This window comes from Rhinatrema bivittatum, unplaced genomic scaffold, assembly GCF_901001135.1.
Source record: "Rhinatrema bivittatum unplaced genomic scaffold, aRhiBiv1.1, whole genome shotgun sequence".
NCBI classification, from domain to species: domain Eukaryota; kingdom Metazoa; phylum Chordata; class Amphibia; order Gymnophiona; family Rhinatrematidae; genus Rhinatrema; species Rhinatrema bivittatum.
Genome location: NW_021820565.1, coordinates 279,690 through 306,744, shown reverse-complemented (window position 1 = coordinate 306,744; position 27,055 = coordinate 279,690). Strand labels below are relative to the sequence as shown.

The following is a 27,055-nucleotide window of genomic DNA, read 5'->3' as shown; positions in this document are numbered from 1 at the left end:
AGCGTGGCCGCATGCTCTGCCCAGATGGCTTTCCTCGTAACCGCGAAGACCGAGGTATCAGCCTCCGGCAGGGGACAGAGCTTAGCCATAGCTCTCCCCACCTTTGGTCCTGCTTGTGGAGTATCCCGCTTCCGGAGAACCCAATTTCTTTACTGTTCTATGGAATGGAAAGGCTTTTGGGGGCCCCCCCCCCCCAGCAGTCCTTCCCTGACGGGGACCCACCCCCCTTCATGGCCGAACCCCAGCTGAACACATGCGGGATCAAAGGCCACAGCTCGTCCTTCCTGAACCACCTTAACCTTGGCAGCCCCTGAAGAGCTCTCTCAAGGTCATCATCTTGACCCCCCCCGAACCCCTCTGCGCTCCGATGACCTTGAAGGTCTAGCAGACGGAACAAAGGCACTCTACCCTCCCCGAGAGTCTGGCCTGCCCTCCTTAGCCTGTCGCTAGGGCCCCAGGGGAGGAGCACACCTGCCTGCTCCTCCCCTTTTTGGCTAAGTAAGCCAAAGCTGTGTTCTTCAACAGCTGAGTACATGGATAGGTCACAAGAAATGTTCCAGAGATTTATTGATAGGGGTCCCTTAAACAATCATGGAAGAGAGGCCGTTGGGCCAGTCGTGATTTGCTGTTGGATCCCCAAGGATCCAGAGTCCAATCGAAGTTGGTTTGTGTGCTTCCTTTTACCCCAGACACCTGGTTGGTACGGAAGATTATCTTGAAACACTGGGGGGGGGGGGTCTTAAAGTGATTTTATATTAGAATATGATTTTTAATAATTATGGATTTTTATTTATTGTATTTTTTATTTTATTATATTTGTTTTTGTACTTTTAAGAGATTTTTTTATTTTTTAATTTCTGATTTATATCTTTGTACACCGTTTTGACTAAACTCTGTTTGTAAAGGCGATATAAAAACATTTTTAAATAAATAAATACATCTGTCTTTCAAGATATTCCAATGTTTGCTTTTTCTACGGCATCCATGGATTCAGCATTAGAATCTCAAAGGGGTCATTTTTCTTGAGGAAAGTGTAGTGTGTGTGTCCATTATCTTTTAACGGGGAGAAGGTGCCATTGCCCAATAGACGCCCTTTCATTTTACGATCTCATACCACTTGTGATTCTTGTGGAGTGATCTACCTGATCTGGTGTCCCTGTGGTTTGTGTTATATTGGTAAGACGTCTCGTAAACCGAAGATCCGTATCCAAGAGCATATTAACTGCATTCGACGAAGAAGACAGGAAGCCCCTTTGGTTGGGCATTGGGAGACGGTGGACCATTCGACTGAAGATCTAACATTTGTGGCTTTAGAACAGCTTTTTCCTCGAGTAAGAGGGGGTGATTTTAATAGGAGACTGCTGTTTAAAGAACAGTGATCCATCTTTCAATGGAATACTATAGTCTCGGCGGGTTTTAATAAGGAAGTAGAGTGGAATGCCTTATTATGGATCATGTTTATGGCACCCTAGTGTTTAGGTGCAGACTTCAGTTCCAGTAGGGCTATAGTAGGGGGCGAGTGCTATGTGAAGAGTTTATGGAGGAATTTTTAGATCATACGTTTGTAAACTATAAGATCTCTTTTTAATAATTAAGGATGTTCACTGCTAAAAAATGATTTTTTTTCTTTTAGGGCTTTTGAAAATCTTTAAGATCTACGGATACATTAAAATAAGGGGGTGTTGCTAACTTGGAGATTAGTTAAATGTATGAAAATGTGAAAAATATTTACGTCCGTGTGCGTCTGTGAAACGTTCTTGGGGGGGAGGGGCTAAAAGGTATTTAATGCGAGTATGCGCACGCTGCAGCGTCGGGCATGGCTTGACAACATTACCTCGGCGAAGTACGGCTGGGAAGATCACCTCCACGGTGGAGGAGAGTGCGAGTGCACCCTTTAAGCCCTGCCTATTCTCCTGACAAGAGGAACAGGACACGCGTTTCACGATACCATCACGATCAGGACGCTCTGGAAGTTTGCCTCCACAGCAGAGGAAAGGGAGAGCGTTTCCTTTCAGTTCGCTTATTTATCCAAAAGCATTACTATGCTGTTAAAAATGGACTTTGGAAATTCAGGGAGGACAGAGCTGTTGATGTATTTATCCATTTATGTATGTATTTATGTATTTATTTTTATTATTTATGTATTTATGTATTTTTTTTAATATTTATGTATTCATGTATGTATTTATCTATTTATGTATGTATTTATCTTTTTTTTTTTTTTTTTTATTATTTATGTATTTATCCATTGCACAAAAGATCATGTTCAAAACCTTATCTTTAATATACAAGACCCTACACAGCGAAAATATGACCTATACTTCCACAAGCACTCCAGACCCCCCCAGAATGCAACATACTGCCACTCTACACACACCCTCTCACAAAGCAACCCTACTCGAGGAAAGCAGAAAGCGTGCCATATCCATAGCTGGGCCTCTATGTTGGAACAACATGCCTCCTGATCTCCGTCAGGAATCACGCCCAACACAATTCAAACAAAAACTCAAAACATGGCTATTCTTGCAAGCTTATACTTAAGTTATACACAATTATTTATCAGCAATACCCTTAACCTCGTTTAACAGAACATAAGAACATGCCATACTGGGTCAGACCAAGGGTCCATCAAGCCCAGCATCCTGTTTCCAACAGTGGCCAATCCACGCCACAAGAACCTGGCAAGTGCCCAAACACTAAGAAGATCTCATGCTACTGATGCAATTAATAGCAGTGGCTATTCCCTAAGTCAACTTGATTAATAGCCGTTAATGGACTTCTCCAAGAACTTATAGAAACATAGAAACATAGAAATGACGGCAGAAGAAGACCAAACGGCCCATCCAGTCTGCCCAGCAAGCTTCACACATTTTTTCTCTCATACTTATCTGTTTCTCTTAGCTCTTGGTTCTATTTCCCTTCCACCCCCACCATTAATGTAGAGAGCAGTGATGGAGCTGCATCCAAGTGAAATATCTAGCTTGATTAGTTAGGGGTAGTAGGGGTAGTAACCGCCGCAATAAGCAAGCTACACCCATGCTTATTTGTTTTACCCAGACTATGTTATACAGCCCTTATTGGTTGTTTTTTCTTCTCCCCTTCCGTTGAAGCAGGGAGCTATGCTGGATATGCGTGAAGTATCAGTTTTTCTTCTCTCCTGCCGTTGAAGCAGAGAGTTATGCTGGATATGCGTGAAGTATCAGTTTTTCTTCTCCCCTGCCATTGAAGCAGAGAGCTATGCTGGATATGCGTGAAGTATCAGTCTTTCTCCCATGCCGTTGAAGCAGAGAGCCATGCTGGATATGCATTGAAAGTGAAGTATCAGACACATTTGGTTTGGGGTAGTAACCGCCGTAACAAGCCAGCTACTCCCCACTTTGTGATTGCGAATCCTTATTTCTTCTCCGCTGCCGTTGAAGCTATGCTGGATATGCATGAAGCATCAGTTTTTCTTTTCCCCTGCTGTTGAAGCAGAGAGCTATGCTGGATATGCGTGAAGTATCAGTCTTTCTCCCCTGCCGTTGAAGCAGAGAGCAGAGAGCTCTGCTGGATGTGTGAAGTATCAGTTTTTCTTCTCTCCTGCCGTTGAAGCAGAGAGCTATGCTGTATATGCATTGAAAGTGAAGTATCAGGCTTATTTGGTTTGGGGTAGTAACCGCCGTAACAAGCAAATCCTTTTTTCCACATTTCCTCTTGCTGTTGTAGCTTAGAGCGATGTTGGAGTCACAGTAAGCATGTGTATGTTTATTGAATAAGGGTATTATCTCCAGGCAGTAGCCATCATTCTGGCGAGTCACCCACTCTTCATTGGCGGCCTCTTGACTTTATGGATCCACAGTGTTTATCCCACGCCCCTTTGAAGTTCTGGTCTTCACCACTTCCTGTGAAGGACTTCAAAGGGGCGTGGGATAAACACTGTGGATCCATAAAGTCAAGAGGCCGCCAATGAAGAGTGGGTGACTCGCCAGAATGATGGCTACTGCCTGGAGTCAATACCCTTATTAAATAAACATACACATGGTTACTGTGACTCCAACATCGCTCTAAGCTTCAACAGCAAACCTTTTTTGAACCCAGCTACACTAACTGCACTAACCACATCCTCTGGCAACAAATTCCAGAGCTTTATTGTGTGGATGTGGAGACAGATTTTGTGTTGTGGTTAACTCATCAGGGAAACGATATAACTGCTTCATATTATGTATTTATTTTTATTTATTTAAGAACTTTTACTATACTGACCTTCGTAAGACACATCACGCCGGTTTACAATTAACTGAAGCAGGCAGAAATTTCAATGAACACGGGGGAAAGGGGAGCAGGCGAGAAAGGGGGAGAGGGGGGTGGGGGGCAGAAACAGCGGGAAGGATAGAGGGCAGGCGAGCAAGAAGTGACAGGAATCAACAATAATGAAAAACAGTAAAGAACAACATATCTGTAACTATTTTCTTAAATGACTAAATAAATGGCGAGGTATTTATTTTCCTTATTTCCTTGGTACGTCTCCATGGCGGACAGAGTGCAGTAGAGAAAGGGAACTGGAAGCATCTCGAAGGCAGACGGGGTGAGAAGATAGGGGATGTGATGTTTGATTGACGTCTGGGTAGGCTTGCCTAAAGAGCCAGGTCTTGATGCCTTTTTTGAAGGTATGTAAGGAGGAAGGGAGTTCCAAAGTGTGGGGCCGGCGATAGTGAATGCTCTTTCTCTGGTATTGGTAAGGTGTGCGGTTTTGAGGGGTGGGGTGTGCAGGGTGCCTGCGAGGGTAGTTCTGGTGGGGTGATTAGAGGAACGGAAGCGTGGCATGTCCTTCAGCCATGTAGAGCTATTTTTATGCAGTGCAGTGAGGGTTTTGTATTGAATACTAAATTTTGTATTGAATTTTAAATTTTAGGAGTAATATAGAGTCTGGATTTTAGGAAATGATGAATTAATAAACATAGTTTAGGCATTATTTGTGAGCTAAGAGCATAGACTGGCTTTTGTGTGTATAGTTTGTGTCTAAATAAGCTTTAGGCCTGCAGAAGACATTCCTGCCAAACCGCTGGACTCTTAACTCATGAGCTCCCCAGCCTCAGCACCGCCTCTCTGGGTCCGCAGGGAAATCATACTCGACCGGCGATAAAGGGGTGGGGAATCCCTCTCTTTCCCCAATTCTGCCTGTTGACTGCCATGATGATTACAAAATGGCCGCCGTTCCGCATTTCTCTCGCTGCTGCAGCCAATCGGGTGATGGTTTTATCCGGCGCTGCCTCAGCGGCTGCCTCACAAGCTTTCCCTCCTGAAGCACACCTCTCTCCGCAGGCCTTGCAGCCCTTGTTGTGGTCCCGCGGCCATTATGCGCACACCTGCCTGAGGCACATTATAGGCACATACACCTCTCTCTCCTCAGGCCTTGTTGCCCTTGCTGCATCCCACAGCTGCCACCATTATGCACTTACACTTAAGCGTGTATTTTTCTCTCCACCGGCCTTGCAGCGTTTGCGGCGTCCAGTGGCCGCTGCCAATATGCGCGCACCTGTCACATCTCACGACCAAGCTGGTCAGCGAATGCACCTGCACTGCCTCTTGTCTTTTTTTTTTTTTTTTTAAAAGACAGGCCTGTGAAAATACCCTCCAGATAAAAAGAAAGGGAATACTTTCCTGATGGTGATTCAAACACCAGAGGGCCAGCGGGAGCAGTCCAAGGAGAAGGAGAGAGCTAGAACCACCGGCTTTCAGTTCCCTCGACCTCCAGGGGACGGAGGGAGCCAGAACCATTGGCTTTCAGTCCCCTCATTGACTTCAGGCTGAGCTAAACCAGGGATACCAACCCCCCCTGCTCCACCTGAGGGATGGACCACGAAGCTGCCTAACACCGCAGGGTGCCCACATAAGAATCCTGTTCTGTCTCTTCTTTTCTTAATTTTTTTTTTTAATCTAATTCTCCAGACTACAGGATTTTCACCTCTACCATCTGCCGGAGTCAGAGAAATTCTGAGGGATTGCAGGTGGCTCTCCAGCTTATGTAGCAGTTTCAGAACAGTTTTTGTTCTCTGCCTCCATCTGCTGGTAGGGATGCAAAACTCATTTGTCTGGACTGATCTGGGGTATGAACAGGAACCAGCTGCCACAGCTTATTCACACCCCAGCTCCCAGGACAGGAGTCTCTCCCATGCCTCTTATGCAGCAAACTACAAATCCGTCATGTACAACCACAACGTATTCAATTGGGAGGAACTGTGCTTCCAGATTTTTGGAAGCCAGTTTTTGATTTGGTGCATTTTTGCTAAAATCCTTCCCTATTTTCTTTGAGATTCTCCTCCACTTAAATCCCTCTCTCTCCTACCTTTATCTCTGCCTTTCCACGTTACCTGTTTTTTTTTTTTTTTTTTTTATTTACCTAACCCCCTCTCCCTTCTCCTATTACCCTGCCTCTCCCGCTCTGCACATTACCCTAGCTTCCCCTCACCTGAGAGGCAGCACAGACACCAAAAGCTCTGAAGATCACGTCGACGACTCTCTGCGACGTCAGCACGTTGCCCCCCACCACGGCAGCATCAGGAGATGGGTCCAAGATGGATCCCTTGGGAATAATCACTGTGATGGGGACCAGACAGCCCTGAAACAAAAGAAAAAAAGCACAGGGTAACATGGTGAGACAGCAAGGCTGAGAAACCCACGCTGGAATTTAAGAAATGGTGGGTTATCAAGCAGTGTCAGTAAAACTTTCTCTGTCTCCATCTACTGGAAGGGACCAGTTTTCCTTTCTTACCTGCTAATTTTCGTTCCTGTAGTACCACAGATCAGTCCAGACTCCTGGGTTTGCCTCCCTGCCAGCAGATGGAGACAGAGAAAGTTTTTCTGACACTGAAACATAACTCGAGGTGCCACCTGCAGTCCCTCAGTATTGATAAGTACCCAAGCCAATTTGGAAACACTAATCACTACAACAAATTCACATTCCCCTGAACAAATGGTGGGAAGTTGAAAACTCAGAACAGATAACTTTGACCTCAATATAAAAAACACGCAGGACTACAAACAATTCTTCAGACTGATTATTGATGCTGATTTTATTGTTTTCTATTATGTTATGGATAACACTGTTATTTTAGATATAAATATTTGTACACCGTTGAGATGTAACTATGAACGACGGTATAAAAAATGTATTAAATAAATAAATAAATAAAATAAATTACTGCATCAGATCAAGCGGACTCTCCAAACCCAAGACCTCCTTCTGGGCGGGACTCTGGACTGCTCTTTGGTACTACAGGAATGAAAACTAGCAGGTAAGAACCAAATTTTTCTTTCCCTGTACGTACCCAGATCAGTCCAAATTCCTGGGATGTACCAAAGCTTCCCTAAATGGGGTGAGGCCGTGAGAGTCCGCTCGAAGCACACTTTCTCTGGGGTCTGGACATCCAAACGATAATGTTTTGCAAAAGAGTGCAAATTCTTTCAAGTAGACACTTGTTGACATTCAGCCCAGGATGCTGTCTGAGAATGGGTCGAATGAGCCCGTAACCGCTCCGGAACAGGACGATCGTGGCAGATGTCCGCAGAACCAATAGTATCCTTCAAGCACCTCTCACCTCAACAAAGCACGCTTGATATCCAAGCGCCCCAACTCTCTAGCATGAGGAACTGTAGCATCCAAACTGGAAAAGGACTGGCAGTACCACTGACTGACTCAAGAGAAACCATGAAACCACCTTCGGCAAAAAGGAAGGAACCGTCCTCAAGAAAAACCCCAGAATCCGAAATCTTCAAAAATGTTTCTCTATAGGACAAAGCCTGTAATATCGAAAATCATCGGGCAGAATTAATAGCCGCCAAGGAAATCACCTTCAAAGCGAGATCCTTCATAGCGGACTTCTTAAGGGGTTCAAATGGCGTGGTACACAAGCTCTTAAGGACCAAGTTAAGATTCCAGGAAGGCACAACTTCTGAACTGGAGGACGCCCCTCGGAGAAAACACATCACATCTGGATGCACCGCTATAGTCTCTCCCTGTACCTTGCATTGTAGGCAGTCCAACGCTACCACCTGAACTCTGAGGGAGATAAAGACAAACCCTCCATCAAGACTTTCTGCAAAGAAATGCAAAATATGAGCCCCAGCAGCCCACACAGGATTTAGTCCTTGTTTTGCGCACGGGACCTCAAAAACTTTCCATATTCTCACATATGCCAAAGAGGAGGAAGTCTTTCTTGCTTGCAAAAGAGTAGCAATAACGTCCTCAGAATTTCCTCTCATCCTTAAGTGCTTCCTCTCAAAAGCCAAGCCGCGAGACAGAAGCGAGCCACCTGATTGGAGTATATGGGACCTTGTCGCAGAAGCTTCGGCAGATGAGTGAGTTTCAATGGACCGTCCACCGCAAAGTTTCAGGTCTGCAAACCAAGGTCACTTCGGCCATTCTGGCGCCACCAGGATCACCTCGCCAGGATGGAACTCTATCCGTCATAATACCTTGCCCACCAGAGGGCACAGGGAAAACTCATATAGAATAATGCTGCTCGGCCAAGGCAGAACTAGGGCATCGAACCCTTCTGCTCCCCGCTCCCTTCTCCGACTGAAGAACCGCGGGACTTTGGTGTTTTAGAAAGTCGCCATTAGATCCATGTGCGGCCTGCCCCATCTTCGGGTGATGAGGCGCATTGTTTCCTCTGAAAGTTCCCACTGTCCGGGATCCAACTGATGACGGTGAGGAAATCCGCTTGTGTATTGTCCGCTCCCGCTATGTGAGAAGCCGCTAGTAGCCCACGATGCTGCTTTGCCCAGTTGAACAAATCCTGGGCCTCTTGGGCTACCGTCCGACTCTTGGTACCACCCTGTCGGTTGATGTAAGCCACTGTCGCTACATTGTCCGACAAGACTTTCACAGGCTTACCCCTCAACAAAGGCAGGAACACCTGCAAAGCCAAACGCACTGCCCTCGTCTCTAGGAGGTTGAAGGACCACAATGCATCCTCCGCTGACCATAGACCCTGAAACAGACTGATCCTGACACACACTCCCCACCCGGAAAGACTGCCATCGGTGGTAACAAGTCCTCAGTCCGGAACCTAAGTTCACTCCTCGGCTCAACTCATGCCGAACAAGCCATCATGAGAGGCTGGACCTGGCCAACTCTGTTAGGGAGAGCGGCAGATGAAACTGCTCCAACAACAGATTCCAGTGGGAAAGCAACACTGTCTGAAGAGGCTGCATATGAGCGAATGCATACGGAACCAATTCCAACGTGGAAGCCATAGAGCCAAGAACCTGCAAGTAATCCCAGACCCCGGGTACCTGCATCTGTAGCAAAGTGTGGACCTGTAGCTGCAATGTGGATATGCGCTCGGAGAGAAGCAGCTTCCCCACCTTGGTATCGAAAACGCACCCTCAAATCCCAACACCTGAGAAGGGGCAAGATGACTTTTGGCCTGAATGACAATCCATCCTAATGACCTCAGGTGCTGAAGCACCACATCCACTGCCTGCCAACAAAGGACCTCTGACTTCGCCCATATCAGCCAGTCATCCAGATATGGGTGAACCAAGACTCCCTCCCTCCAGACCAAACTGAAGGGAGCATAATTGAAAATGCCATCCCAGGCCATGAATCTGAGATATCTTTGATAGTTGGGTCAGATTCCTATACGCAAAGGAATTCTCCCTTGAGCACCGCTGCAATCACCAAATGCAGAGTTTCCATATGAAACTGAGGAACATTGACAGCTACGTCCACATTTTTCAAGTCCAAAATGGGCTGAAAGGATTCTTTGTTCTTGAACAATGAAACAAAGAGAATAGCGGTCTTTCCCCTGCTCTTCCAGAGGTATGGGAACAATGGCTCTCAGCAACCACAGATTGTCAACCGACTGCTGTACCATGAGACTCTTTCCCTCGTATAAGCAGGGGGAGATCATGAAGATATCTCCTAGTGGAAGAGCAAACCCTAAAGTGTAACCTTTTCTTATTTACCAGGCCATCACCCAGTGGTCCAATATGATCTTGGTCCACTCCTCGTGAAAAAAAAAAGAGAGAGTTAACAGACTCCCTACAGCTGGTACCGAGGAATGGACTGGCCTCGCATCTTTGGGTGGACTTGGTTCTACCACTCCCTTGGTTAGAGCCATCCCTATTCAATCACCTGTGAAAGGACTGATTCCAGGATGATTGCCTCCCCGGCAGATTGCCTTTGGGTGCCACTGGGATTCCTATTGAACCAGAAACATCTATCGCCTCTGAAACAAGAGCACGAAAGAAAAGATCCTTGTCCTTGAGGCTGATCTTCAGGCAACTCATGACCTTTATTCTCCCTGAGAAATGTGATCATCTCCTCTAAGTCTTGACCAAAGAGCAGCTTCCATTTAAAAAGTAAAGCTCCCATCTGAGACTTAGATGACATCTGACCAGTTCCTCAACCAGAGAAGTGTCCTGGCTGACCAGTTCCTCAACCAGAAAAGTCTCCTGGCTGAAACTGCTGACATTACTGACTTGAAGTTTGAATGAGGTCGTACAACTCAATGGCTCCATGGGCTAACACAGCTTCCAGCCACTCAGCTTGCTTAGCCTCAAGGTCAGACCTAGCCTTGTCTGACTGCAACTGCTGAACCCAGCAAAGACCTGCCCTTAGTATAAAAACTGCTGCACACCGCAGCCCGTAAGCCAAGGGCATACACCTAAAAAAAAAAAATTCCCCCCCCCCCCCCCCCCCAAGGTGAACTTCCAGCTTCCTAAGCGGACAGTCCTTTAGCGCTGTAGCACTGGCCACAGAAATAGTGGTTGTCTTTGTGGCAGCCAAAAACGAGGCATTCACCTTTGGTTCCGATTATCCTCTGGCAAGGAATATAAAACTTGTCCATTGCTCTGCTCACTTTCAAGCCCGTCGCAGGAGTATCCCACTCCTGAAAATAATTTGTTGATGGACGTATGGAAAGGAAAGGCCTTCGCCAGACCTTGCAGGCCAACCCTAACCGGGACCAATGCTCCCAACTTGGAAACCTCCCGAGAAACCTGTGTGCTGAGTTCCTTCAAAACCATGGGAATAAGCGGGCTCAGCTCCTCCTTGTGTGGAACCAACGCACTACCTTAGGGACATATCCCTCGACAGCCATGGTCTGCGATAGTGCCTAGTCCGGGACCTGAATCTTGAGGACCAGCTTCTGGGCACCTTCCTTAGCAGAATCGGCTGAGGGAATATCAGTAGCGGCCGGAGGCGCCGAGGCCCTCAGGAGCCGCCTGATTCTAGGGGCCCCCACATTCGCGAAGGACCTGGATCTCTTAGTGAGACTCCCCGAGGCCTCTGTTCCAGACCCACGATGTGCTGCCTTTATGGCCTTGTAGGCCCCTGTGAAGTAATAGCAGGATCTCCGAAGAAAGAAAGAAGAAGCACCCGAGACCCCCCCCTCCCCCCCCCCAGGGTCCTCCTCACTTTCCAAAGGGCCCTCTGTGGTCTCTGGACCTCCTCCAGAGGTCCCTACCGCTGGCAATAAAGGAGGGGGGGGGGGAGATCCCTGCCCCCTTCCGCTGCCTACGCGGGAGAGTTAAACTCGGCAAAAATGGCTGCCGTTCCCACGCTCAGTGGGAATGGAACATTGGAGGTGGCAAGAACTTCCCCGGCTTACGGCAATTACTCGTCTTGCTCCCTGCCTTGCTTCCCGAAGCTCCCTCCCCACCGAGGAGGCATCAGGTGCAGATCGCGCCTCCCGGCAGGCCAAACAAGCCACACCACGTGGCATGAAAAGCGCAGTCGGTCGAACGTACATGGTGTGCGCAGGGGGGAGCAAAAAATGCTGCACAGAAGGAAAAAAGGACAAACAGGAGCCGGCCACCAAGGGAGAGTACAGTGCGGGGATGGACTCGCGTTGCCTCAGAGCAGTCCCCGACTGCCTGCTCTGTGCCCAAACAGACTTGTGTGGTTGGGTTTTTTTTTTTTTTTTTAAAGTATAACAAAACAGCAAAAGGCACTTCCCTCTGAAAGGCAGCAGGCTCCGCTGGTCCCTCAGGGTGAGTGATCTGGGCCCCTGGGTATCAGCCCCGTCAGGCAGGAAGAGGGATGAGAGCTAAATAAAGGGTCCCCAACCCCTTGCTCGTCTGCCTCGTGTACCAGAAGGGATGGTCCCACCAGGACCTAGCAACCCTCTGGGAGGCCAGCACTGAAGAACAAATGCAGCTTCTATCTTCTTTGTCTGCTATATAGATATACCGTATATATTTTTTTTTTTGTGTGTTTTTTTTTTAAACAGACTGCAGGCTTTGCACCTCCACCATCTGCTGGAGACAGAGAAATACTGAGGGGCTGCAGTGCCAATAAAACTCTCTCTGTCTCCATCTGCTGGAGGGGAGGCAAAACCCAGGATTCTGGACTAATCTGGGTACGTACAGGGAACCAATTTTCCTTTATGGACGCGCGTCCAAAACGTGCATCCAGTCGTGCGTTGAGCCGGTATTTCTTCGGCCTGATTATCACTGACACTATCTGCCACTCCCTCTGGGCACTCTGACCCCTGCTTTCCCCCTTCCGCAGCATTTAAAATCATCAAAAGGGCCGGACGACAGAGACTCTCCCCCCCTCCCGATGATATGACCTGTGCTGTGCTTGGGGGTAGGGAGCACTCTCTCATCCCTCGCCTCAGGCAGCAGATTGCCTTGAGCCACCCCTGTCCCCATATCATAGTATTCATCCAAAACTGTACTGTAGCTAACCCCTTCCCTTTCAAATATCTTCTGAAAGAACGTCTTAGATGGTTCACTGGGGACATTAAAGGTTATCCAAAGGGACCTGTTTCCACTTTATTCTCCCACCTAAAGGTAACAGATTTCACCAATATTTCCTCTATGCCTCTCTAAGAGGAGGCATAACAATCTGAAATCCAATTCCCTTTTAACCTGTGTTCTTCAGAATTGTCTGGCCTGTGCGTTTCCTTTCACACAATATCAGCCAGAGTTTAATGATTCAACCTCGTCACGTTCCAAGTATATTCCCCCCCCCCCCCAACACATCAGCGAGCATAAGAACAAATATCAATAGGTCATTGCCACAACTCAAATGCGCAGACTGAATTAACCACCTTCCATTGCCCCAACCCATCCCAGCTCGCTCCTTTCCCCGGTGCCTGTATCACCCCCTACCAAAAAAAAAATGAACAGCAAATGTCATTTGATTTTGCACAAATAAGCCAGACATCCAGATACGGATACACCAAAGCACTCTCCTTTTGTAATGCAGCTTCCCTCACCACCATCACCTTGGTGAAGGTACCTGGAGCCGTCGCCAGCCGAAGGGAAGGCTCGAAACCAAAAATGTTCCCTTAGGACCATGAACCTCAGGAATCTCAGATGCTCCGGCCTGATGGCTACGTGCAGTTACGCCTCTATCAAGGCGAGAGACGCCAAGAACTCTCCCTTGCGTATTGCTGCTAAGACAGACCTCAGAGTTGGATCTCAGAGTTCCCATGTGGAAACGGGGAACCTCGAGAACTGCATTTACCTTCGTTAGATACAATATCTCTTGAATTGGATACAGGGGGGAAAAGAAACCGGATGCTTAACTTAAAATTGACCTCCGGTCACACTATTTATTTATTTAAGTTCTTTTAATATACCGATGCTCAAGACAAGTCTTATCGAACCGGTTTACAATGAACAAGGGGAGAACCAATTAACAGAGCAGGCGTAGAAAAAAAGTTACAAGAAACAGGGAATGAATAACTTGGTCATTAGAAAATGAGGGATAGATTAACGTGTTCAGGTTCTGAGCCAACAAACTCAGCAAAACTTCTCTGAGAAAAAAAGAAAAATCTGAGCAGAGTCCGAAGCGGCTCTCAATCCTATGCAATTTCTCCCTCTTCTAGAAGTGAGGAAGCCAATTCCCCATCAGAATCTTCCGATGTCTCATGATCCACACACCCCCTTTGAACATTACCAGTGACAGCCTCCCTGCGGCAGTTGCCTGCAGCGACTGACAAATGGGAGGCCCGAGCACGTCATCCCTACATAATAGGTTGCTTCACCTTCGTTGGACACCCTTACAGAAAGGTCTGCAGGCCCTGGAAACATCCCAGCCAGGAGGAGGAGGAGGATGGATCTATACCGGAGCCCACAGGCTCAAACTTGCTCTCTCCAACCTCTCTCTCTCCCCGGGAAGCTTCTGCCATCGGGAACAAGGGAGGAGGAGAACCAATCACTGCCTCCCCACCCACTACACTCCCCCTCCAAAAACATCGTAGTCTGAGGGGATGTCCCAACCTAGGTGAAAGGTGTAGCAGTCAAATCACTTTGAGCATCTAAACAGCGCTGACACAAACAGAGAGAGAGTGAGGCTGAATTTCTATCAGACAGCAAGCCTCACACACAGCAAGGCGATTGGACCTGTTCGTCTCCAGCGCCTCGTTCTCCTGAGCCTCGGCTCTAGGCGGCCTCCTGTGCGCACACCAATGCCACCTGGGTGTACACACACACACACCCCCTCCAGGATGCATGCAAATTCGCGCTGAAGATTAGGTTGCGGTCATACGCGTACAAGTACATGCGCAAATAGTCGCTCATATAGGCCGCGGTCATGTGCGTGCACAAGTAGCCGCGCCAATACGCGCTCAAGTCTAGGTCGCAGCCTTAGGTGCACAAGTACCTGGCGCAAATACGCGCTCAAGTCTAGGTCGCAGCCTTAGGTGCACAAGTACCTGGCGCAAATACGCGCTCAAGACTAGGTCGCAGACGTGCACGCTCAAATCTAAGCCGTGGCACGGGTCCCAGCACACGCAACCGCCACGCGTCGAGAATGCGCGCACCCGCCCACGCACGCGAAAAAAAAAAAAGAACCGCGGCAGTGGCCTACCACACGGCTAAGAAAAGCCCGCCTGCACCTTCAGCGCGTTTAGGCCCAGATCTGTTTAACATCCGGCACCGAAAGTCATTGGCCTGAAGAGCTTCTCAACACAGCTCAGGCCTCTTGAGTGACCGAGAATCCATGGAGACCCCTGAATGCTTTTGCCGCACGCTTACGCTGTTCCTCCTCGTACTCGCGGCACCACCAGAACCTCAACGGCAAGCAGGGGAGCAGTCCCTCAGCAGCACGGAGCCAACACCCGGTCTCCTCCGCAGGCAGAGAAGCTGCTGAAAAACCCCATCGCTGAGCTCCCCGAGCTGCTGAGGTAGCTTCCCCCACTGGAATTGCACTGCTGCACAGAAAAGAGCCAGACCTTTTTTTCTTCAAAACTTTACCAAACTTACAATACCTACTCCCTAGAATGGAACACAGAGCTGCTAGAAGGAAAAAAAAAAGAAAATCAGCCAAAATAAAAAAAGGGACCGACTAAAAGAAAACAGCCACCTTGAGCCCGTAGCTGCCTCAGTAGCCTCGTGAAGGGGAGGGGTCTGGACCACCAGATTTACACCCCACGGAAGAAAGGAGCGAGCGTACAAAAGGGTCACCAACCCACAGCTCGTCCACCTCGACCAGACAGGGAAGGACCCCACAAACCCCCTAGGAGGAAGGCTCATAAATCCAAAACAGTCTCCTGACTGCAGAACTGCAGGTTTTGCACCATCTCCCATCTGCTGGAGACAGAGAAATACTGAGGGACTGCAGGTGGAACACTGGGTTATGTAGCAGTGTCAGTGAAACTGTCTCTGTCTCCACCTGCTGGCAGGGAGGCAAAACCCCAGAAGTCTGGACTGATCTGGGTACGCACAGGGAATGGGTAAACAAGAAAACAGTAGCAGACTAGTGGACACTCCATGAAGCTAATAGGTAGCACATTTAAAACAAATTGGAGAAAGTATTTTGTTCACTCAGTGCACAAACTGTAGAATTTGTTGCCAGAGGATGTGGTGAAAGCAGTAGGCTTAACTGGGTTTAAAAAGGGTTTGGACCAGTTCCAGGAGGAAAAGTCCAGAAACCGCTATTAGCTGTGTAGACTTGAGGAGGCACCACTAATCCTGGTTATGAGCAAGGAGGACGGGACCTATTCGCTGGGATCTGCCGGGCGCTTCTGACCCAGACTGGCCATCGTCACAGACAGGATGCTGGGCTTGATGGACCTTTGGTCTGCCACGTCTTATTCCAGATCCTAAATGAAGGCATTTCAAATGGGACTAGCTGGGCTCGTAAACCCTTTGAAAATTGAGCTCCCTGAGCTTGCCCGCCCCCCCCCGAGCCTCTTATCATGAGCTCTTCTTCTGAAATTTCCCTTCCAGCGGACAAAGGTTTGCTTCTTGTGCACTCTTTATAGCAAACCTGTCCCTACCGACCCCACAGCCAGTCAGCAGATCCACCATAAATATTCAGGAGATTAATTTGCATACAGAGAGTTTGCAATGTATGTAAAATCTCTCCCATGCACATTCATTGTGGATATTCTGAAAACCCTACCGGCTGTGGGGCTGATAAGTCTGAGAACCAAACCTTAGAGGTATCTGAAAAGAAAATTATTATTTACCTGCTAATTTTCATTCCTGTAGTACCATGGATCAGTCCAGACAGTGGGTTATGTCCCCAATCCAGCAGATGGAGTCAGCACAAGCTTTGAGGGGGCGTATCCATATATACTACTACCCCCTCTGCAGGAGTTCAGTATCGAGTATATCAAAGCCCGAGTAGAAACCCCCAAAGGATCAAGTTTGTGGAAACAGATAATGAAAACAATTGTAACCGCAACAAGTAACTGCAAACATCCTACCAACTTGTAGGGAGCTGTGAAAAACAGCGAAAAGAAACAACTGTGAAGACACAGAACACTGCGAGCAAGAAGCAGCGCAGAGCTGAGCAGGATCAAGAACCCAAACGCGGTGGGCGTCTGGACTGATCCATGGTACTACAGGAACGAAAATTAGCAGGTAAATAATAATTTTCTTTTCCCTGTACGTACCTGGATCAGTCCAGACAGTGGGATGTACCCAAGCTTCCCTAAATCGGGTGGGGTCCTGCGAGGCCTGCTCGGAGAACCTGCTCGCCAAAGTGTCCAGAGACCGAAGAGGCGAGGTGCAGACGATAGTGCCTCGAGAACGTGTGTAACGATTTCCAGGTGGCTGCCCTACAAATTTCCTGCGAGGATACCGAGCGAACCTCCGCCCAGGAAGCCGCCTGAGAACGTGTAGAATGCGCTACGATTCCGGGTGGGGGAGTCCGACCCGCCCCAATGTAAGAAGCAGCAATGCCGGCCTTCAGCCATCTGGCAATGGTAGTCTTCGAGGCCTGAGACCCCTTCTTAGGACCGGCCCAGAGTACAAAGAGATGGTCAGAGGTCCGGAACTCATTTGTAGCCTCCAGATAGAGGCGCAGAGTGCGCTTGACATTCAAGAGACGGAGAGACTTCGGCTCTGAGGAAGAGAAGGACAGCAACTCCACCGTCTGGTTCACATGGAATGCAGAAACCACCTTCGGAAGGAAGGAGGGAACGGTGCGAAGCGAAACTCCAGAGTCGGAGAAACGGAGATAGGGCTCTCTACACAACAGAGCCTGCATCTCCGAGATGCATCGAGCGGAACAGATGGTCACAAGAAATACAGTCTTGAGAGTGAGATCCTTTATCGTTGCGCTGCGCAGCGGCTCGAACGGTGGTCCCGACAGGGAGCAAAGCACAAGGTTAAGACTCCAGGAGGGACAAGGGTCCCGTAACGGAGGACGCATATGCTTGACACCCTTGAGAAAACGAGCAATGTCAGGATACTGTAGAAGAGAGCCCCCATCGCTCAACAGCGAACCAAGGGCGGCCACCTGAACCCGTAGTGAATTATAGGCGAGCCCTTTTTCCACCCCCGCCTGTAGAAACTGAAGGATCTGAGGTACAGAAGCCTTAGCGGGTCTAGTGGCCTGGCTGGTACACCACAGCTCGAACACCTTCCAGACTCGAACATAGGCCGATGTCTTTCGTGCCCGCAATAGCGTGGATACTACCGCCTCCAGGTAGCCCCGACGCCGGAGGCGGCGCCTCTCAAAAGCCAGGCTGCAAGACAGAAGAATTCTGCCTGCTCGAAAAATACCGGGCCCTGATGTAGGAGCTGGGGGAGGTGCCCCAGCCTGATTGGCCTGTCGATCACCAGCTGTAGCAGGTCCGCAAACCAGGGTCGCCTGGGCCATTCTGGGGTGACGAAAACCACGGTCCCCTGATGGCTTTCTATTCTGCGGAGCATCCTGCCCACCAGGGGCCATGGTGGAAAAGAAAGATATGGCGGCCACGGGAGGACCAGGGCATCCACTCCCTCCGCGCTCTCTCCGGCGACTGAAGAAGCGTGGAGCCTTGGCGTTGAGAGCGGACGCCATCAGATCCAAGTGGGGGGCCCCCCACCGATGGACGAGAAGTTGCATTGCTTTGTCGGAGAGAGACCACTCTCCGGGTCCAGCAGTTGACGACTGAGGAAGTCCGCCTGGACGTTGTCCACACCGGCGACGTGCGAGGCCGCTAGCCGGACGAGATGACGCTCCGCCCATTGCATCAGCAGCGCCGCCTCGAGCGCGACCTGCGGGCTGCGCGTGCCTCCTTGTCGGTTGATGTAGACCACGGTGGTAGCGTTGTCCGATAGGATTCTGACTTCTCGGTTCCAAAGAAGCGGGAGGAAATGTCGCAGAGCTAGCCGGACCGCTCTGGTTTCCAGACGGTTGATTGACCACTTCGCCTCCACCGTGGACCACGTCCCCTGCGTGGCGCTTCGATCGCAGACTGCACCCCAGCCTGCTAGACTGGCATAGGTGGTCACCACCACCCAATTTGGCAGATCGAGGGACATGCCACGGGCCAGGTTCGGCGGATCCAACCACCAGCCCAGACTGTCCCTGGCATTCTGTGGGAGCGGGAGAATCATCTGATAGTCCTGCAATACTGGTTTCCAATGGGAGAAGAGCGCCCACTGTAAGGTCCTGAGGTGCGCGAAAGCCCAAGGTACAAGGTCGATGGTGGACCCCATCACTCCCAGGAGTTGCAGGTAGTCCCAGGAGGTGGGCTCTGGTAACGCAGAGAACCGTCGTGTGTGATCCCGCAAGGATTGAGCTTTGTCCTGGCGCAGAAAAACTTTGCCCAGTAGGGTGTCGAAAGTTGCCCCCAAAAAAAAAACCCAAGCGTTGCGAGGGCATGCGGGAGCTCTTGGAGAAGTTCACTACCCATCCCAGGGAATGTAGAAACCGTACTACTCGAGTCACCGCTGAGCGTCCATGATCGAATGACTTCGCCCGGAGGAGCCAATCGTCCAGATAAGGATGAACCAGGATGCCCTCCTTCCGGAGAGCTGCCGCCACAACTACCATGATCTTGGTGAAGGTGTGCAGCGCCGGCGCCAATCCAAACGCGAGAGCCGTGAACTGAAAATGCTGGTCCAGAATTTTGAAACGAAGGAAACTGTGGTGGTCCGGGCGGATGGGAATGTGCAGGTAGGCCTCCGTTAAGTCCAGGGAGGCGAGGAACTCCCCCCGATGCACCGCCGCAATCACTGACCGGAGCGTTTCCATGCGGAACCGAACGACTCGAAGGGATTTGTTGACTTCCTTGAGGACTAGGATAGGCCGGAAGGAACCGTCCTTCTTTGGTACGACGAAATAGATGGAATAGTGGCCCGAGCCCACCTCTCCGAAGGGCACGGGCGCAGTAGCGCCTATCTCCCGGAGTCTGTCCAGAGTCAGCTGCACCGCTCCTCTCTTGAGGTCCGAGCCACAGGGGGAAAAGATGAACCTTCCCTGCGGGGGGCGGACAAATTCCAATGCGTAGCCGTGTTTTATGGTATCCAGGACCCACTGGTCCGAGGTGATCCGTGCCCACTCCGCTTAGAAATACGTTAGTCGGTCCCCAATCCTGGGGACAGGGGAGTGGGCGAGACTGGCATCATTGTGAAGACTTGGTATAGGGGTTCCCGGTTCCGGGAGTAGTGCGTGCGGGCCGATGCCCGCGGAAGGCGCGCAACCAGGGCTGAGACCTGGGGGCGGATGGCCGGGAGCCCGTCTGTCTGTAACCCCTGTAGCGCCGTTGCGCTCTGGCTCTGGTCCGAGAAGAAGAAAACGCTCTGGATGGTCGAAACCTATCCTCCGGCAGCCGATGAACAGCGTTCTCCCCCAGGGACTTGATGATCTGGTCCAAATCCTCCCCGAAGAGGAACTTGCCCCTGAAGGGAAGAGAGCCCAGACTGGACTTAGAGGACGTATCAGACGCCCAATTGCGTAGCCACAGTAGTCGGCGTGCTGCCACTACCGAAACCATGGATCTTGTGAGGACCCGAAAAAGGTCGTACGAGGCGTCCGCCCCATACGCCACTGCGGCTTCTAGCCGATCTGCCTGGGCAGCCTCATCGGACGGCAGGTTCTGAGACGTGAGGAGTTGTTGCACCCAAAGGAGACTAGCCCGCTGGGCAAGCGAACTGCACATCACCGCCCGCATACCCAGAGCGGAGACCTCGAAAACCCGCTTAAGGAAAACTTCCAACTTACGATCCTGTGTGTCCCGCAACGCCGCACCTCCCGTCACTGGGATAGTCGTCCTCTTCGTGACCGCCGACACTGCGGAGTCCACCTTTGGGACCTTGATGAGGTCCAGAAAATCTTCGGGGAGCGGGTACAGCTTTTTCATAGCCCGGCTGCTCTTCAGGGAGGCCTCCGGGGTGTCCCATTCCCTGGTGAGAAGTTGTAAAAACGAGTCATGAATGGGAAAAGCCCGAGCCCTCGGCCGGAGTGCCGCCAGGACAGGATCTCCCTTCCTTGAAGAAGTGATGACAGCGGGAGCTACTGGGGCAGGCGGGTCTGGTGGCGGATCCAAATCTAATTCTTGGATGATCTGCGGGATGAGGTCGTCCAGCTCTTCCCTCTGGAAGAGGCGTAGGGTACGCGGATCATCCCCCTCCTGTGTGCCGTCCCCTTGTCCCCCGTCCGGGAGGTCAAGTCCATGTCCCGCTGGGTCTGGCACCGCCCCCACTGCCGCGGGCGTGGATCGGACCCGGGTAGGAAGGCGGGAGGCCCCCACTCCCGGAGGGTCGGGGGGGGCCGGCGTCGAGGGCGACATCCGAGGGATCTTAGGAGGGGGGGGGGGGGGGTCCCACAGGTGCTTCCAGCCCCTGCAGATAAGCGGTATGCATGAGCAGGATAAACTCCGGAGAGAACCCCGGCCTGCTCGGGTGCGCTTCGGGGGCGGCGTGGTTCCTGCTCCCTGGCTCTGGGTGCTTGGTTCCTGCACCAAAATCGGGGGAACACCCCCGCTGGTAGAGTCCTCCAGGGATCCGTTCTCCCTCGTGGCCTCCAGGGATCCGTTCCCCCTCGTGGCCTGCGCCTCAGGGCGCTCAGAATGTAAAATGGCCGCCGTTCCCGCCAAAAATGGCGGAGTGGCCGGCCCGCACCGCCCGGGCAAAAAAGAGAAATCAGTCAGGGACTGTGAGGTACCTTCCCCCCCGGGAAGGCATCGTGCACAGATGCCCTCCCGGGAAATCCGGGACCCCGGGTCTCCGCAGGCCGCACAGCGGGACGGCCGCGGCATCGGGATCGCTGCAGGAGAAAAGAAAAAAAAGCCACGGGGGGGGGGCCACGCGCACAAAGGCGCCGCTGCGGGGGGGCCCGGTCGGCCCGCACTGCCCGCTGTCTGAAAATAGAGGAGGGTGCCGCGGGGGGGCCTTCCTGGCCACACGACCCGCCCCAGACATCTTTCCATAAATGGCTCAGCAGCCCATAAGGAGCTGTAAAATGGCCGCGGGTGAGGGAGTAAAGAGCGAAGAGGCCGGCTCCACCGGCTTTCGCGGGCACCGGGGGCTGAGCTGTAAAGGAAAAAACTACAAAGGAAAAACAAACTTACCCCTGGCTGCAACGAGAAATAAACAGCAAGGCCGCAGAGAAGAGACAAGGAAGAGAAGCCACTCCCCAGAAGTTGAAAGAACTCTGCCTTATTTTTTTTTTTTTTAAACTTAATACAAACTTGATACAAACTTGATCCACAGAAAAAGACAACAACAAGCCATAATCAAGCAAGAAAGTGAAGGAAAAGGAGGGGAAGCCTGATTCCCCTACTCGCATCTGCTGGAGTCAGAAGATACTGAACTCCTGCAGAGGGGGTAGTAGTATATATGGATACGCCCCCTCAAAGCTTGTGCTGACTCCATCTGCTGGATTGGGGACATAACCCACTGTCTGGACTGATCCAGGTACGTACAGGGAATGTCTCTTATCATATACTCCCCCCTTCTTTTTCCTGTAAGGAATCCCTCCCCCCCCCCCCCCAACTCTCCTCTCCCCTCTCTCTTCTCCACTAGGAGATCTCTCCCTCCCCCTTCTCTTCTCTCCTCTAGGATATACATATTTAGGACCTTCAGCCCATTCTCTGCATGATTTTGGTCGCCTTTTGTCTGGAGCGCCTCCAGCCTGTCTTTCTGCTTTCAGAGGTGCGGCCTGCAAGTATTCAGACACACAGGGTCACCAGGCAGCCTCCCCAAATGTGCTTCTGAAGCACCTGTGCTGCCACCTCTGGCATGGACGATCATCTACGGACAACCTCTGGCAAGCGAGGGAACCCCCCGAGCAAGCTTTCCGCCTGGCTCGATTGCCCGGTGGCCAAACTTGAGATGAGGGCTCCCTTCCCCCCTCTCCGTCTGGCCTCGGAGGTCCTGCGGACTCCTCTTTGGCTGCAGTTCCAGCCTCAAGAGGCAGGAGAGAGAGCGCGGTTCCCACCAATTTCCCCTCCGTGCTGGGGAGACTGGGATCCTTGCTCAGCTGCATCTGTCACGGGGGGAGGGGGGGTGTCATCTTCCGTGTCTCTCTGGTGTACAGCGCGCTCTCAGGAGGTGGCACTAACTTTACATTTTCAACCGGAGGGGCCAGCATCTTGCATGCTGATCGGCTGATGTCCAATACGCTCTTTAACTCAGAGGCACAGTATCCCAAAAAAACATTAAGATGGATTTTTCTCATTTAAATGGACGGCTCTGCTTACCTGGTTCAGCGGGATGTCCCTGCCCACCATGCAGCGCAGGCAGTAGATGAGAGCCGAGAGGGTGATGGCGCGGGGGGCATTGCAGTTCCCAAAGACCTCAGGACCAGAGCCGGTGAAATCAAACAACGCGCTGCCCTGTCAGGAGGAAAGGCAGACACAGCGGCCTCAGTGATCAGACACACCTCCTCCCCCTCCTCTCCCCCTTCCTTTACACAGGGTGTTTTCTCCGGGGTAAGGGGCTAGGGTATCATTTCAGCGCCCTCTTCTACATTCATCTGCTTCTTGTCCCATGTACTGCCACACTCTCCCCAGCAAGAGCGCAGCATCTTCTCAGAGCCCTGGACAAGAGCTCAGACTCCCCCCCTCCCTACTTCCCTCACTACATTTCCCCTTGCTGGACCTCAGATACCCTCTCCCTCCACAAGGAAGCAAGAGAGAGTGGCACCAGCATCAAAACAGTTTTCCCGCTTGGCCTTCCGCACTGTCTCTCTCCATCTTTCTTTCACTGGAGCCCTTCCCTGCTGCCGGAGATACTGCAGTTCCTTACAAGAGCAGCAAACTCTGATCAACAATGGGCCTCTCTCTGCCATTAACGGTGTCCCCTCCACTTCTCCGACTTCAGCAGCGCCTTCCTCAACATGCACTCCACCCCTCCAAGATTCTCCATGCCAGGCCCTCTCTCTTCAAAGGCCACCCACCTCCAAGTCTTGGGAGATGTCGCCTTATCCCCTAGAAGACCTCCACGCCTGAATAATAACCGACGCAATGCCCATTTTCAAAAAAAAGGGCTCTAGGGGATGATCTGGGACCAGCGAGCCTGACATCGGTGCTGGGTAAAGTGGCGGAATCCATTGTGAGGACAAAATTACCGGCCCTATGGTGGGGAAGAGCCAGTATGCATTTGGTAAAGGGAGGTCATGCCTTGGGTGAGGAGAGGAGCAGGCAGAGGACCAAGAGAAGCCACTGTTCAAATCCCACTGAGGCTCCTTGTGACCTTGGGCAAGTCACTTTGTCTCCTCTTGCCTCAGGTGCCCACTTACTGGCTAATTTTTTTTAAAAGGAACGCGCATGCACCCAAAAACGCGCGCTATTGGCGGGCGAGCGGAGATTCGCTGAGATTTTATATCGTGCGCGCAAGTATTTATTTACTTAAGCCTTTTATATACCGTCGTTCCAAAAGTAGATCACAACGGTTTAGAAATATAGCAACAAATTACATTTGAGAAAGATAAGATACACGAGTATCATTTAAAATCCCCCTGCCGTGCGTACGTATGCGCGTAATCTTAAGAGGAGGCTCCAGTAAATGTCCCGCGCGTATTTCCACTAGGGCTTTGGCGGCTTTTAAAAACACGTTTGCGCGAGGGGAAAAAAACCCATTTTTTCCAATTAGTCCACCAGTTTGTCCAGCTGATATTGAGGTGGTTCTTCATCCTATGAGCCTCCCCCCCTTGACCCCAAACCTTCAGGCTGTGCTGAAAGCCCTAAAACTGGAGATCTCTAGGATCTCATCGGGACCAGCAGTAAAGTTACGAGGATAGCAAGCGGACGCACGCCGTGGTCAGCTTTTGTAAAACCGGGAGTTACGCGCGCGCAAGTCTTGGCCCCGCCCAGGAACGCCAACACCCCGCCCCTTTCCCACCCCCTTATTCTTGACGCGCGCATGGGCACCTACGCGTGCACCTCGCGGATTCTTATTTATTTATTTATTTAAAGTTTTTCTATACCGGCATTCGCGATAAATATCGCATCATGTCGGTTTACAATTAACAAGTGGATAGGGAACAAAAGGCAAAAAATAACATTGATCTTAGTAATAATAATAATAATAATAATAATAGTAGTAGTGAAAAACATTGAACAAGAGAAGGCTAAGGAATGCAGTTACAATAAAACAAGGGAGTACTAACTTGGATCAGAGAAAAGAAGCAGGGGTTTAAATAGAGAGAACAAATATGCCAGACAATGTGCTTATAGCATTTATGAATTGCCCTTATGAGGTAGGGCTATTAATTACCATGACTAAGGTAAAGTCTGAAAATTTGCATTGCATTCTTAAAATTTGCGTTGCTTGCGCGTGGCCTGCATACGCGCGTATGTGGCCGCTTCTGCGCGAGCAACATTTTTAAGATCTACCTCTCAGATTGTTAAGTTCTTCGGGGTAGGGACTTATTCTACCTCAGTTCTAAAAATACTGTAAGGTGCTTTACGCATTGGTTGGAAAGGCAGATTAAAGTCATTTTTTTTTTATTACAACATAAGAATTTTTTGAAGGTGTAACTAAACATGTAGATATAGACGAGTTGGTGTATTTGGATTTTCAGAAACTCCTCAGGAAGAGTCCTATTGTGGATTGGTAACTGGATAAAAGTCAGGAAACAGGACGTAGGACTTAGGACTAAATGCGCAGTTTTCCAAATGGAGAAAGGTCATTAATGGGGTACCGGGTCCTATGCTGTTTAACATATTCATAAATGATCTGGGAAAGAGAACGAGGGAGGCGATCACATTTGCAAATTATTCAAAGTTGTTAAAGCAGCAGCGGACTGTGAGGAACTGCAGAGGGACCTCGTGAGACTGGGAGACTGAATCACAGATGAAAATAAACGTGGAGAAGTGCAAAGCGATGCACGTAGGGAAAGATAATCCCAAGAGGGCAATCTCCAGCAGCTTATTCGGTAGCCACAGGGCTGCAAGTAGAGCTTCCCCTTTAAACATCCGCTGGCCCTCCAGTGCAAAGCAGGCAGGAGCGGGAATCTCAAACTGAAACCCCTACGTGTAGTTCTGCCGGCCTGCCCCAGCCTGCCCCCCACTGCCACTCGTTTTCTCCACCACGTGGAGGCTATTTTCAAACGTGTGTACGTGTGTGTGTGTGTGTGTGGGGTTTCCGTTTATCTATGGAAATCCATTTGAAAATTGACCCCTTAGGGGGTAATTTTGTAACTGCCTGCACCGATTCAAATTCAGTTACCTGTGGACTTTACACCAGTTTTCAAAAGGGAAAGTCAACGGGTAACTGAAAAACTACCCCTCCCCTCTGCACACGCGCACGCATTTCCACCTCCTAACGCGCCTGCATAGTATTTTCAGGGAAAAGATAAAGGTCTGCATAGAAGAGCTGGCTCCTTCCAAACCCTGCCCCACCACCGCCCGGGATCCTTCTGCTCTTCGCAGCTAAAAATGCAGGCACAGAGGCCCTCTCTGCACACGTGTGTACGCTCCTACAGGGTCAGGCATTTATACACAAGCCCATTTCCACAGGGAGAGAAAGGAAAACTGGTCCTTACCTGCTAATTTTCGTTCCTGTAATACCACAGATCAGTCCAGACTCCTGGATTTTGCCTCCCCGCCAGCAGATGGAGACAGAGAAAGTTTCACTGACACTAGAAGGAAGGCTCATAAATCTAAAACATCTCGTGACTGCAGAACTGCAGGTTTGCACCCTCTACCATCTGCTGGAGACAGAGAAATACTGAGGGACTGCAGGTGGCGCACTGGGTTATGTAGCAGTGTCAGTGAAACTTCCTCTGTCTCCATCTGCTGGAGACAGAGAAATACTGAGGGACTGCAGGTGGCACACTGGGTTATGTAGCAGTGTCAGTGAAACTTCCTCTGTCTCCATCTGCTGGAGACAGAGAAATACTGAGGGACTGCAGGTGGCACACTGGGTTATGTACAGTGTCAGTGAAACTTCCTCTGTCTCCATCTGCTGGCAGGGAGGCAAAACCCAGGAGTCGGGACCGATCTGGGTACGTACAGGGAAATGCTTTTGAAAACTACTCTCCCTAGACACACTTAAGTGTCGATTTTAAAAGGAGTGCGTGCGCATCCACGTGCGATCGTTTTTCCGGCGCGCGTGCACGGATGCACCAAGTTTATAACATGCGTGTTATTAAATAGGATTCCCGCCCACCCATGCGTGCCGGATTTTAGTATCGGCGGGCGCATGTGTGGGCAGGTGGCCTCCTCTGCACGCAGGGTGCGTGTGAGATTTTGTAAATTACGTGAGGCAACGTGAGTACGGCTTCCCCACCCCTAACCCTATCCTTCCTCCTTCCCCTCTCCTCCTCAACCCCTAAACTAACCCTACTTATCCCCAATTTTTTTTTTTTACATTTTTTACCTTACTGCTCTCCTTTGGAGCAGAAGCAACTTCCGTGCCCCGGCCGGCTCGCGCTTCCCCAGGACAGCGG

At 50.5% G+C, this 27,055-nt stretch overlaps 1 protein-coding gene across 4 annotated transcripts in view; it reads right to left on the bottom strand.

Annotated features, from left to right (window-relative positions):
• OPLAH (5-oxoprolinase, ATP-hydrolysing) overlaps positions 1-27,055 on the bottom strand; it is a 174,772-nt gene that overhangs the window by 25,001 nt on the left and 122,716 nt on the right. For all 4 annotated transcript variants that reach the window (XM_029586143.1, XM_029586140.1, XM_029586141.1 and 1 more), the window contains exons 22-23: positions 22,863-22,997; positions 6,449-6,598 (exon numbers count right to left, since the gene is read on the bottom strand). In XM_029586143.1, coding sequence (XP_029442003.1) covers positions 6,449-6,598; positions 22,863-22,997 — 285 coding nt within the window. The remainder of the gene's footprint in view (positions 1-6,448; positions 6,599-22,862; positions 22,998-27,055) is intronic.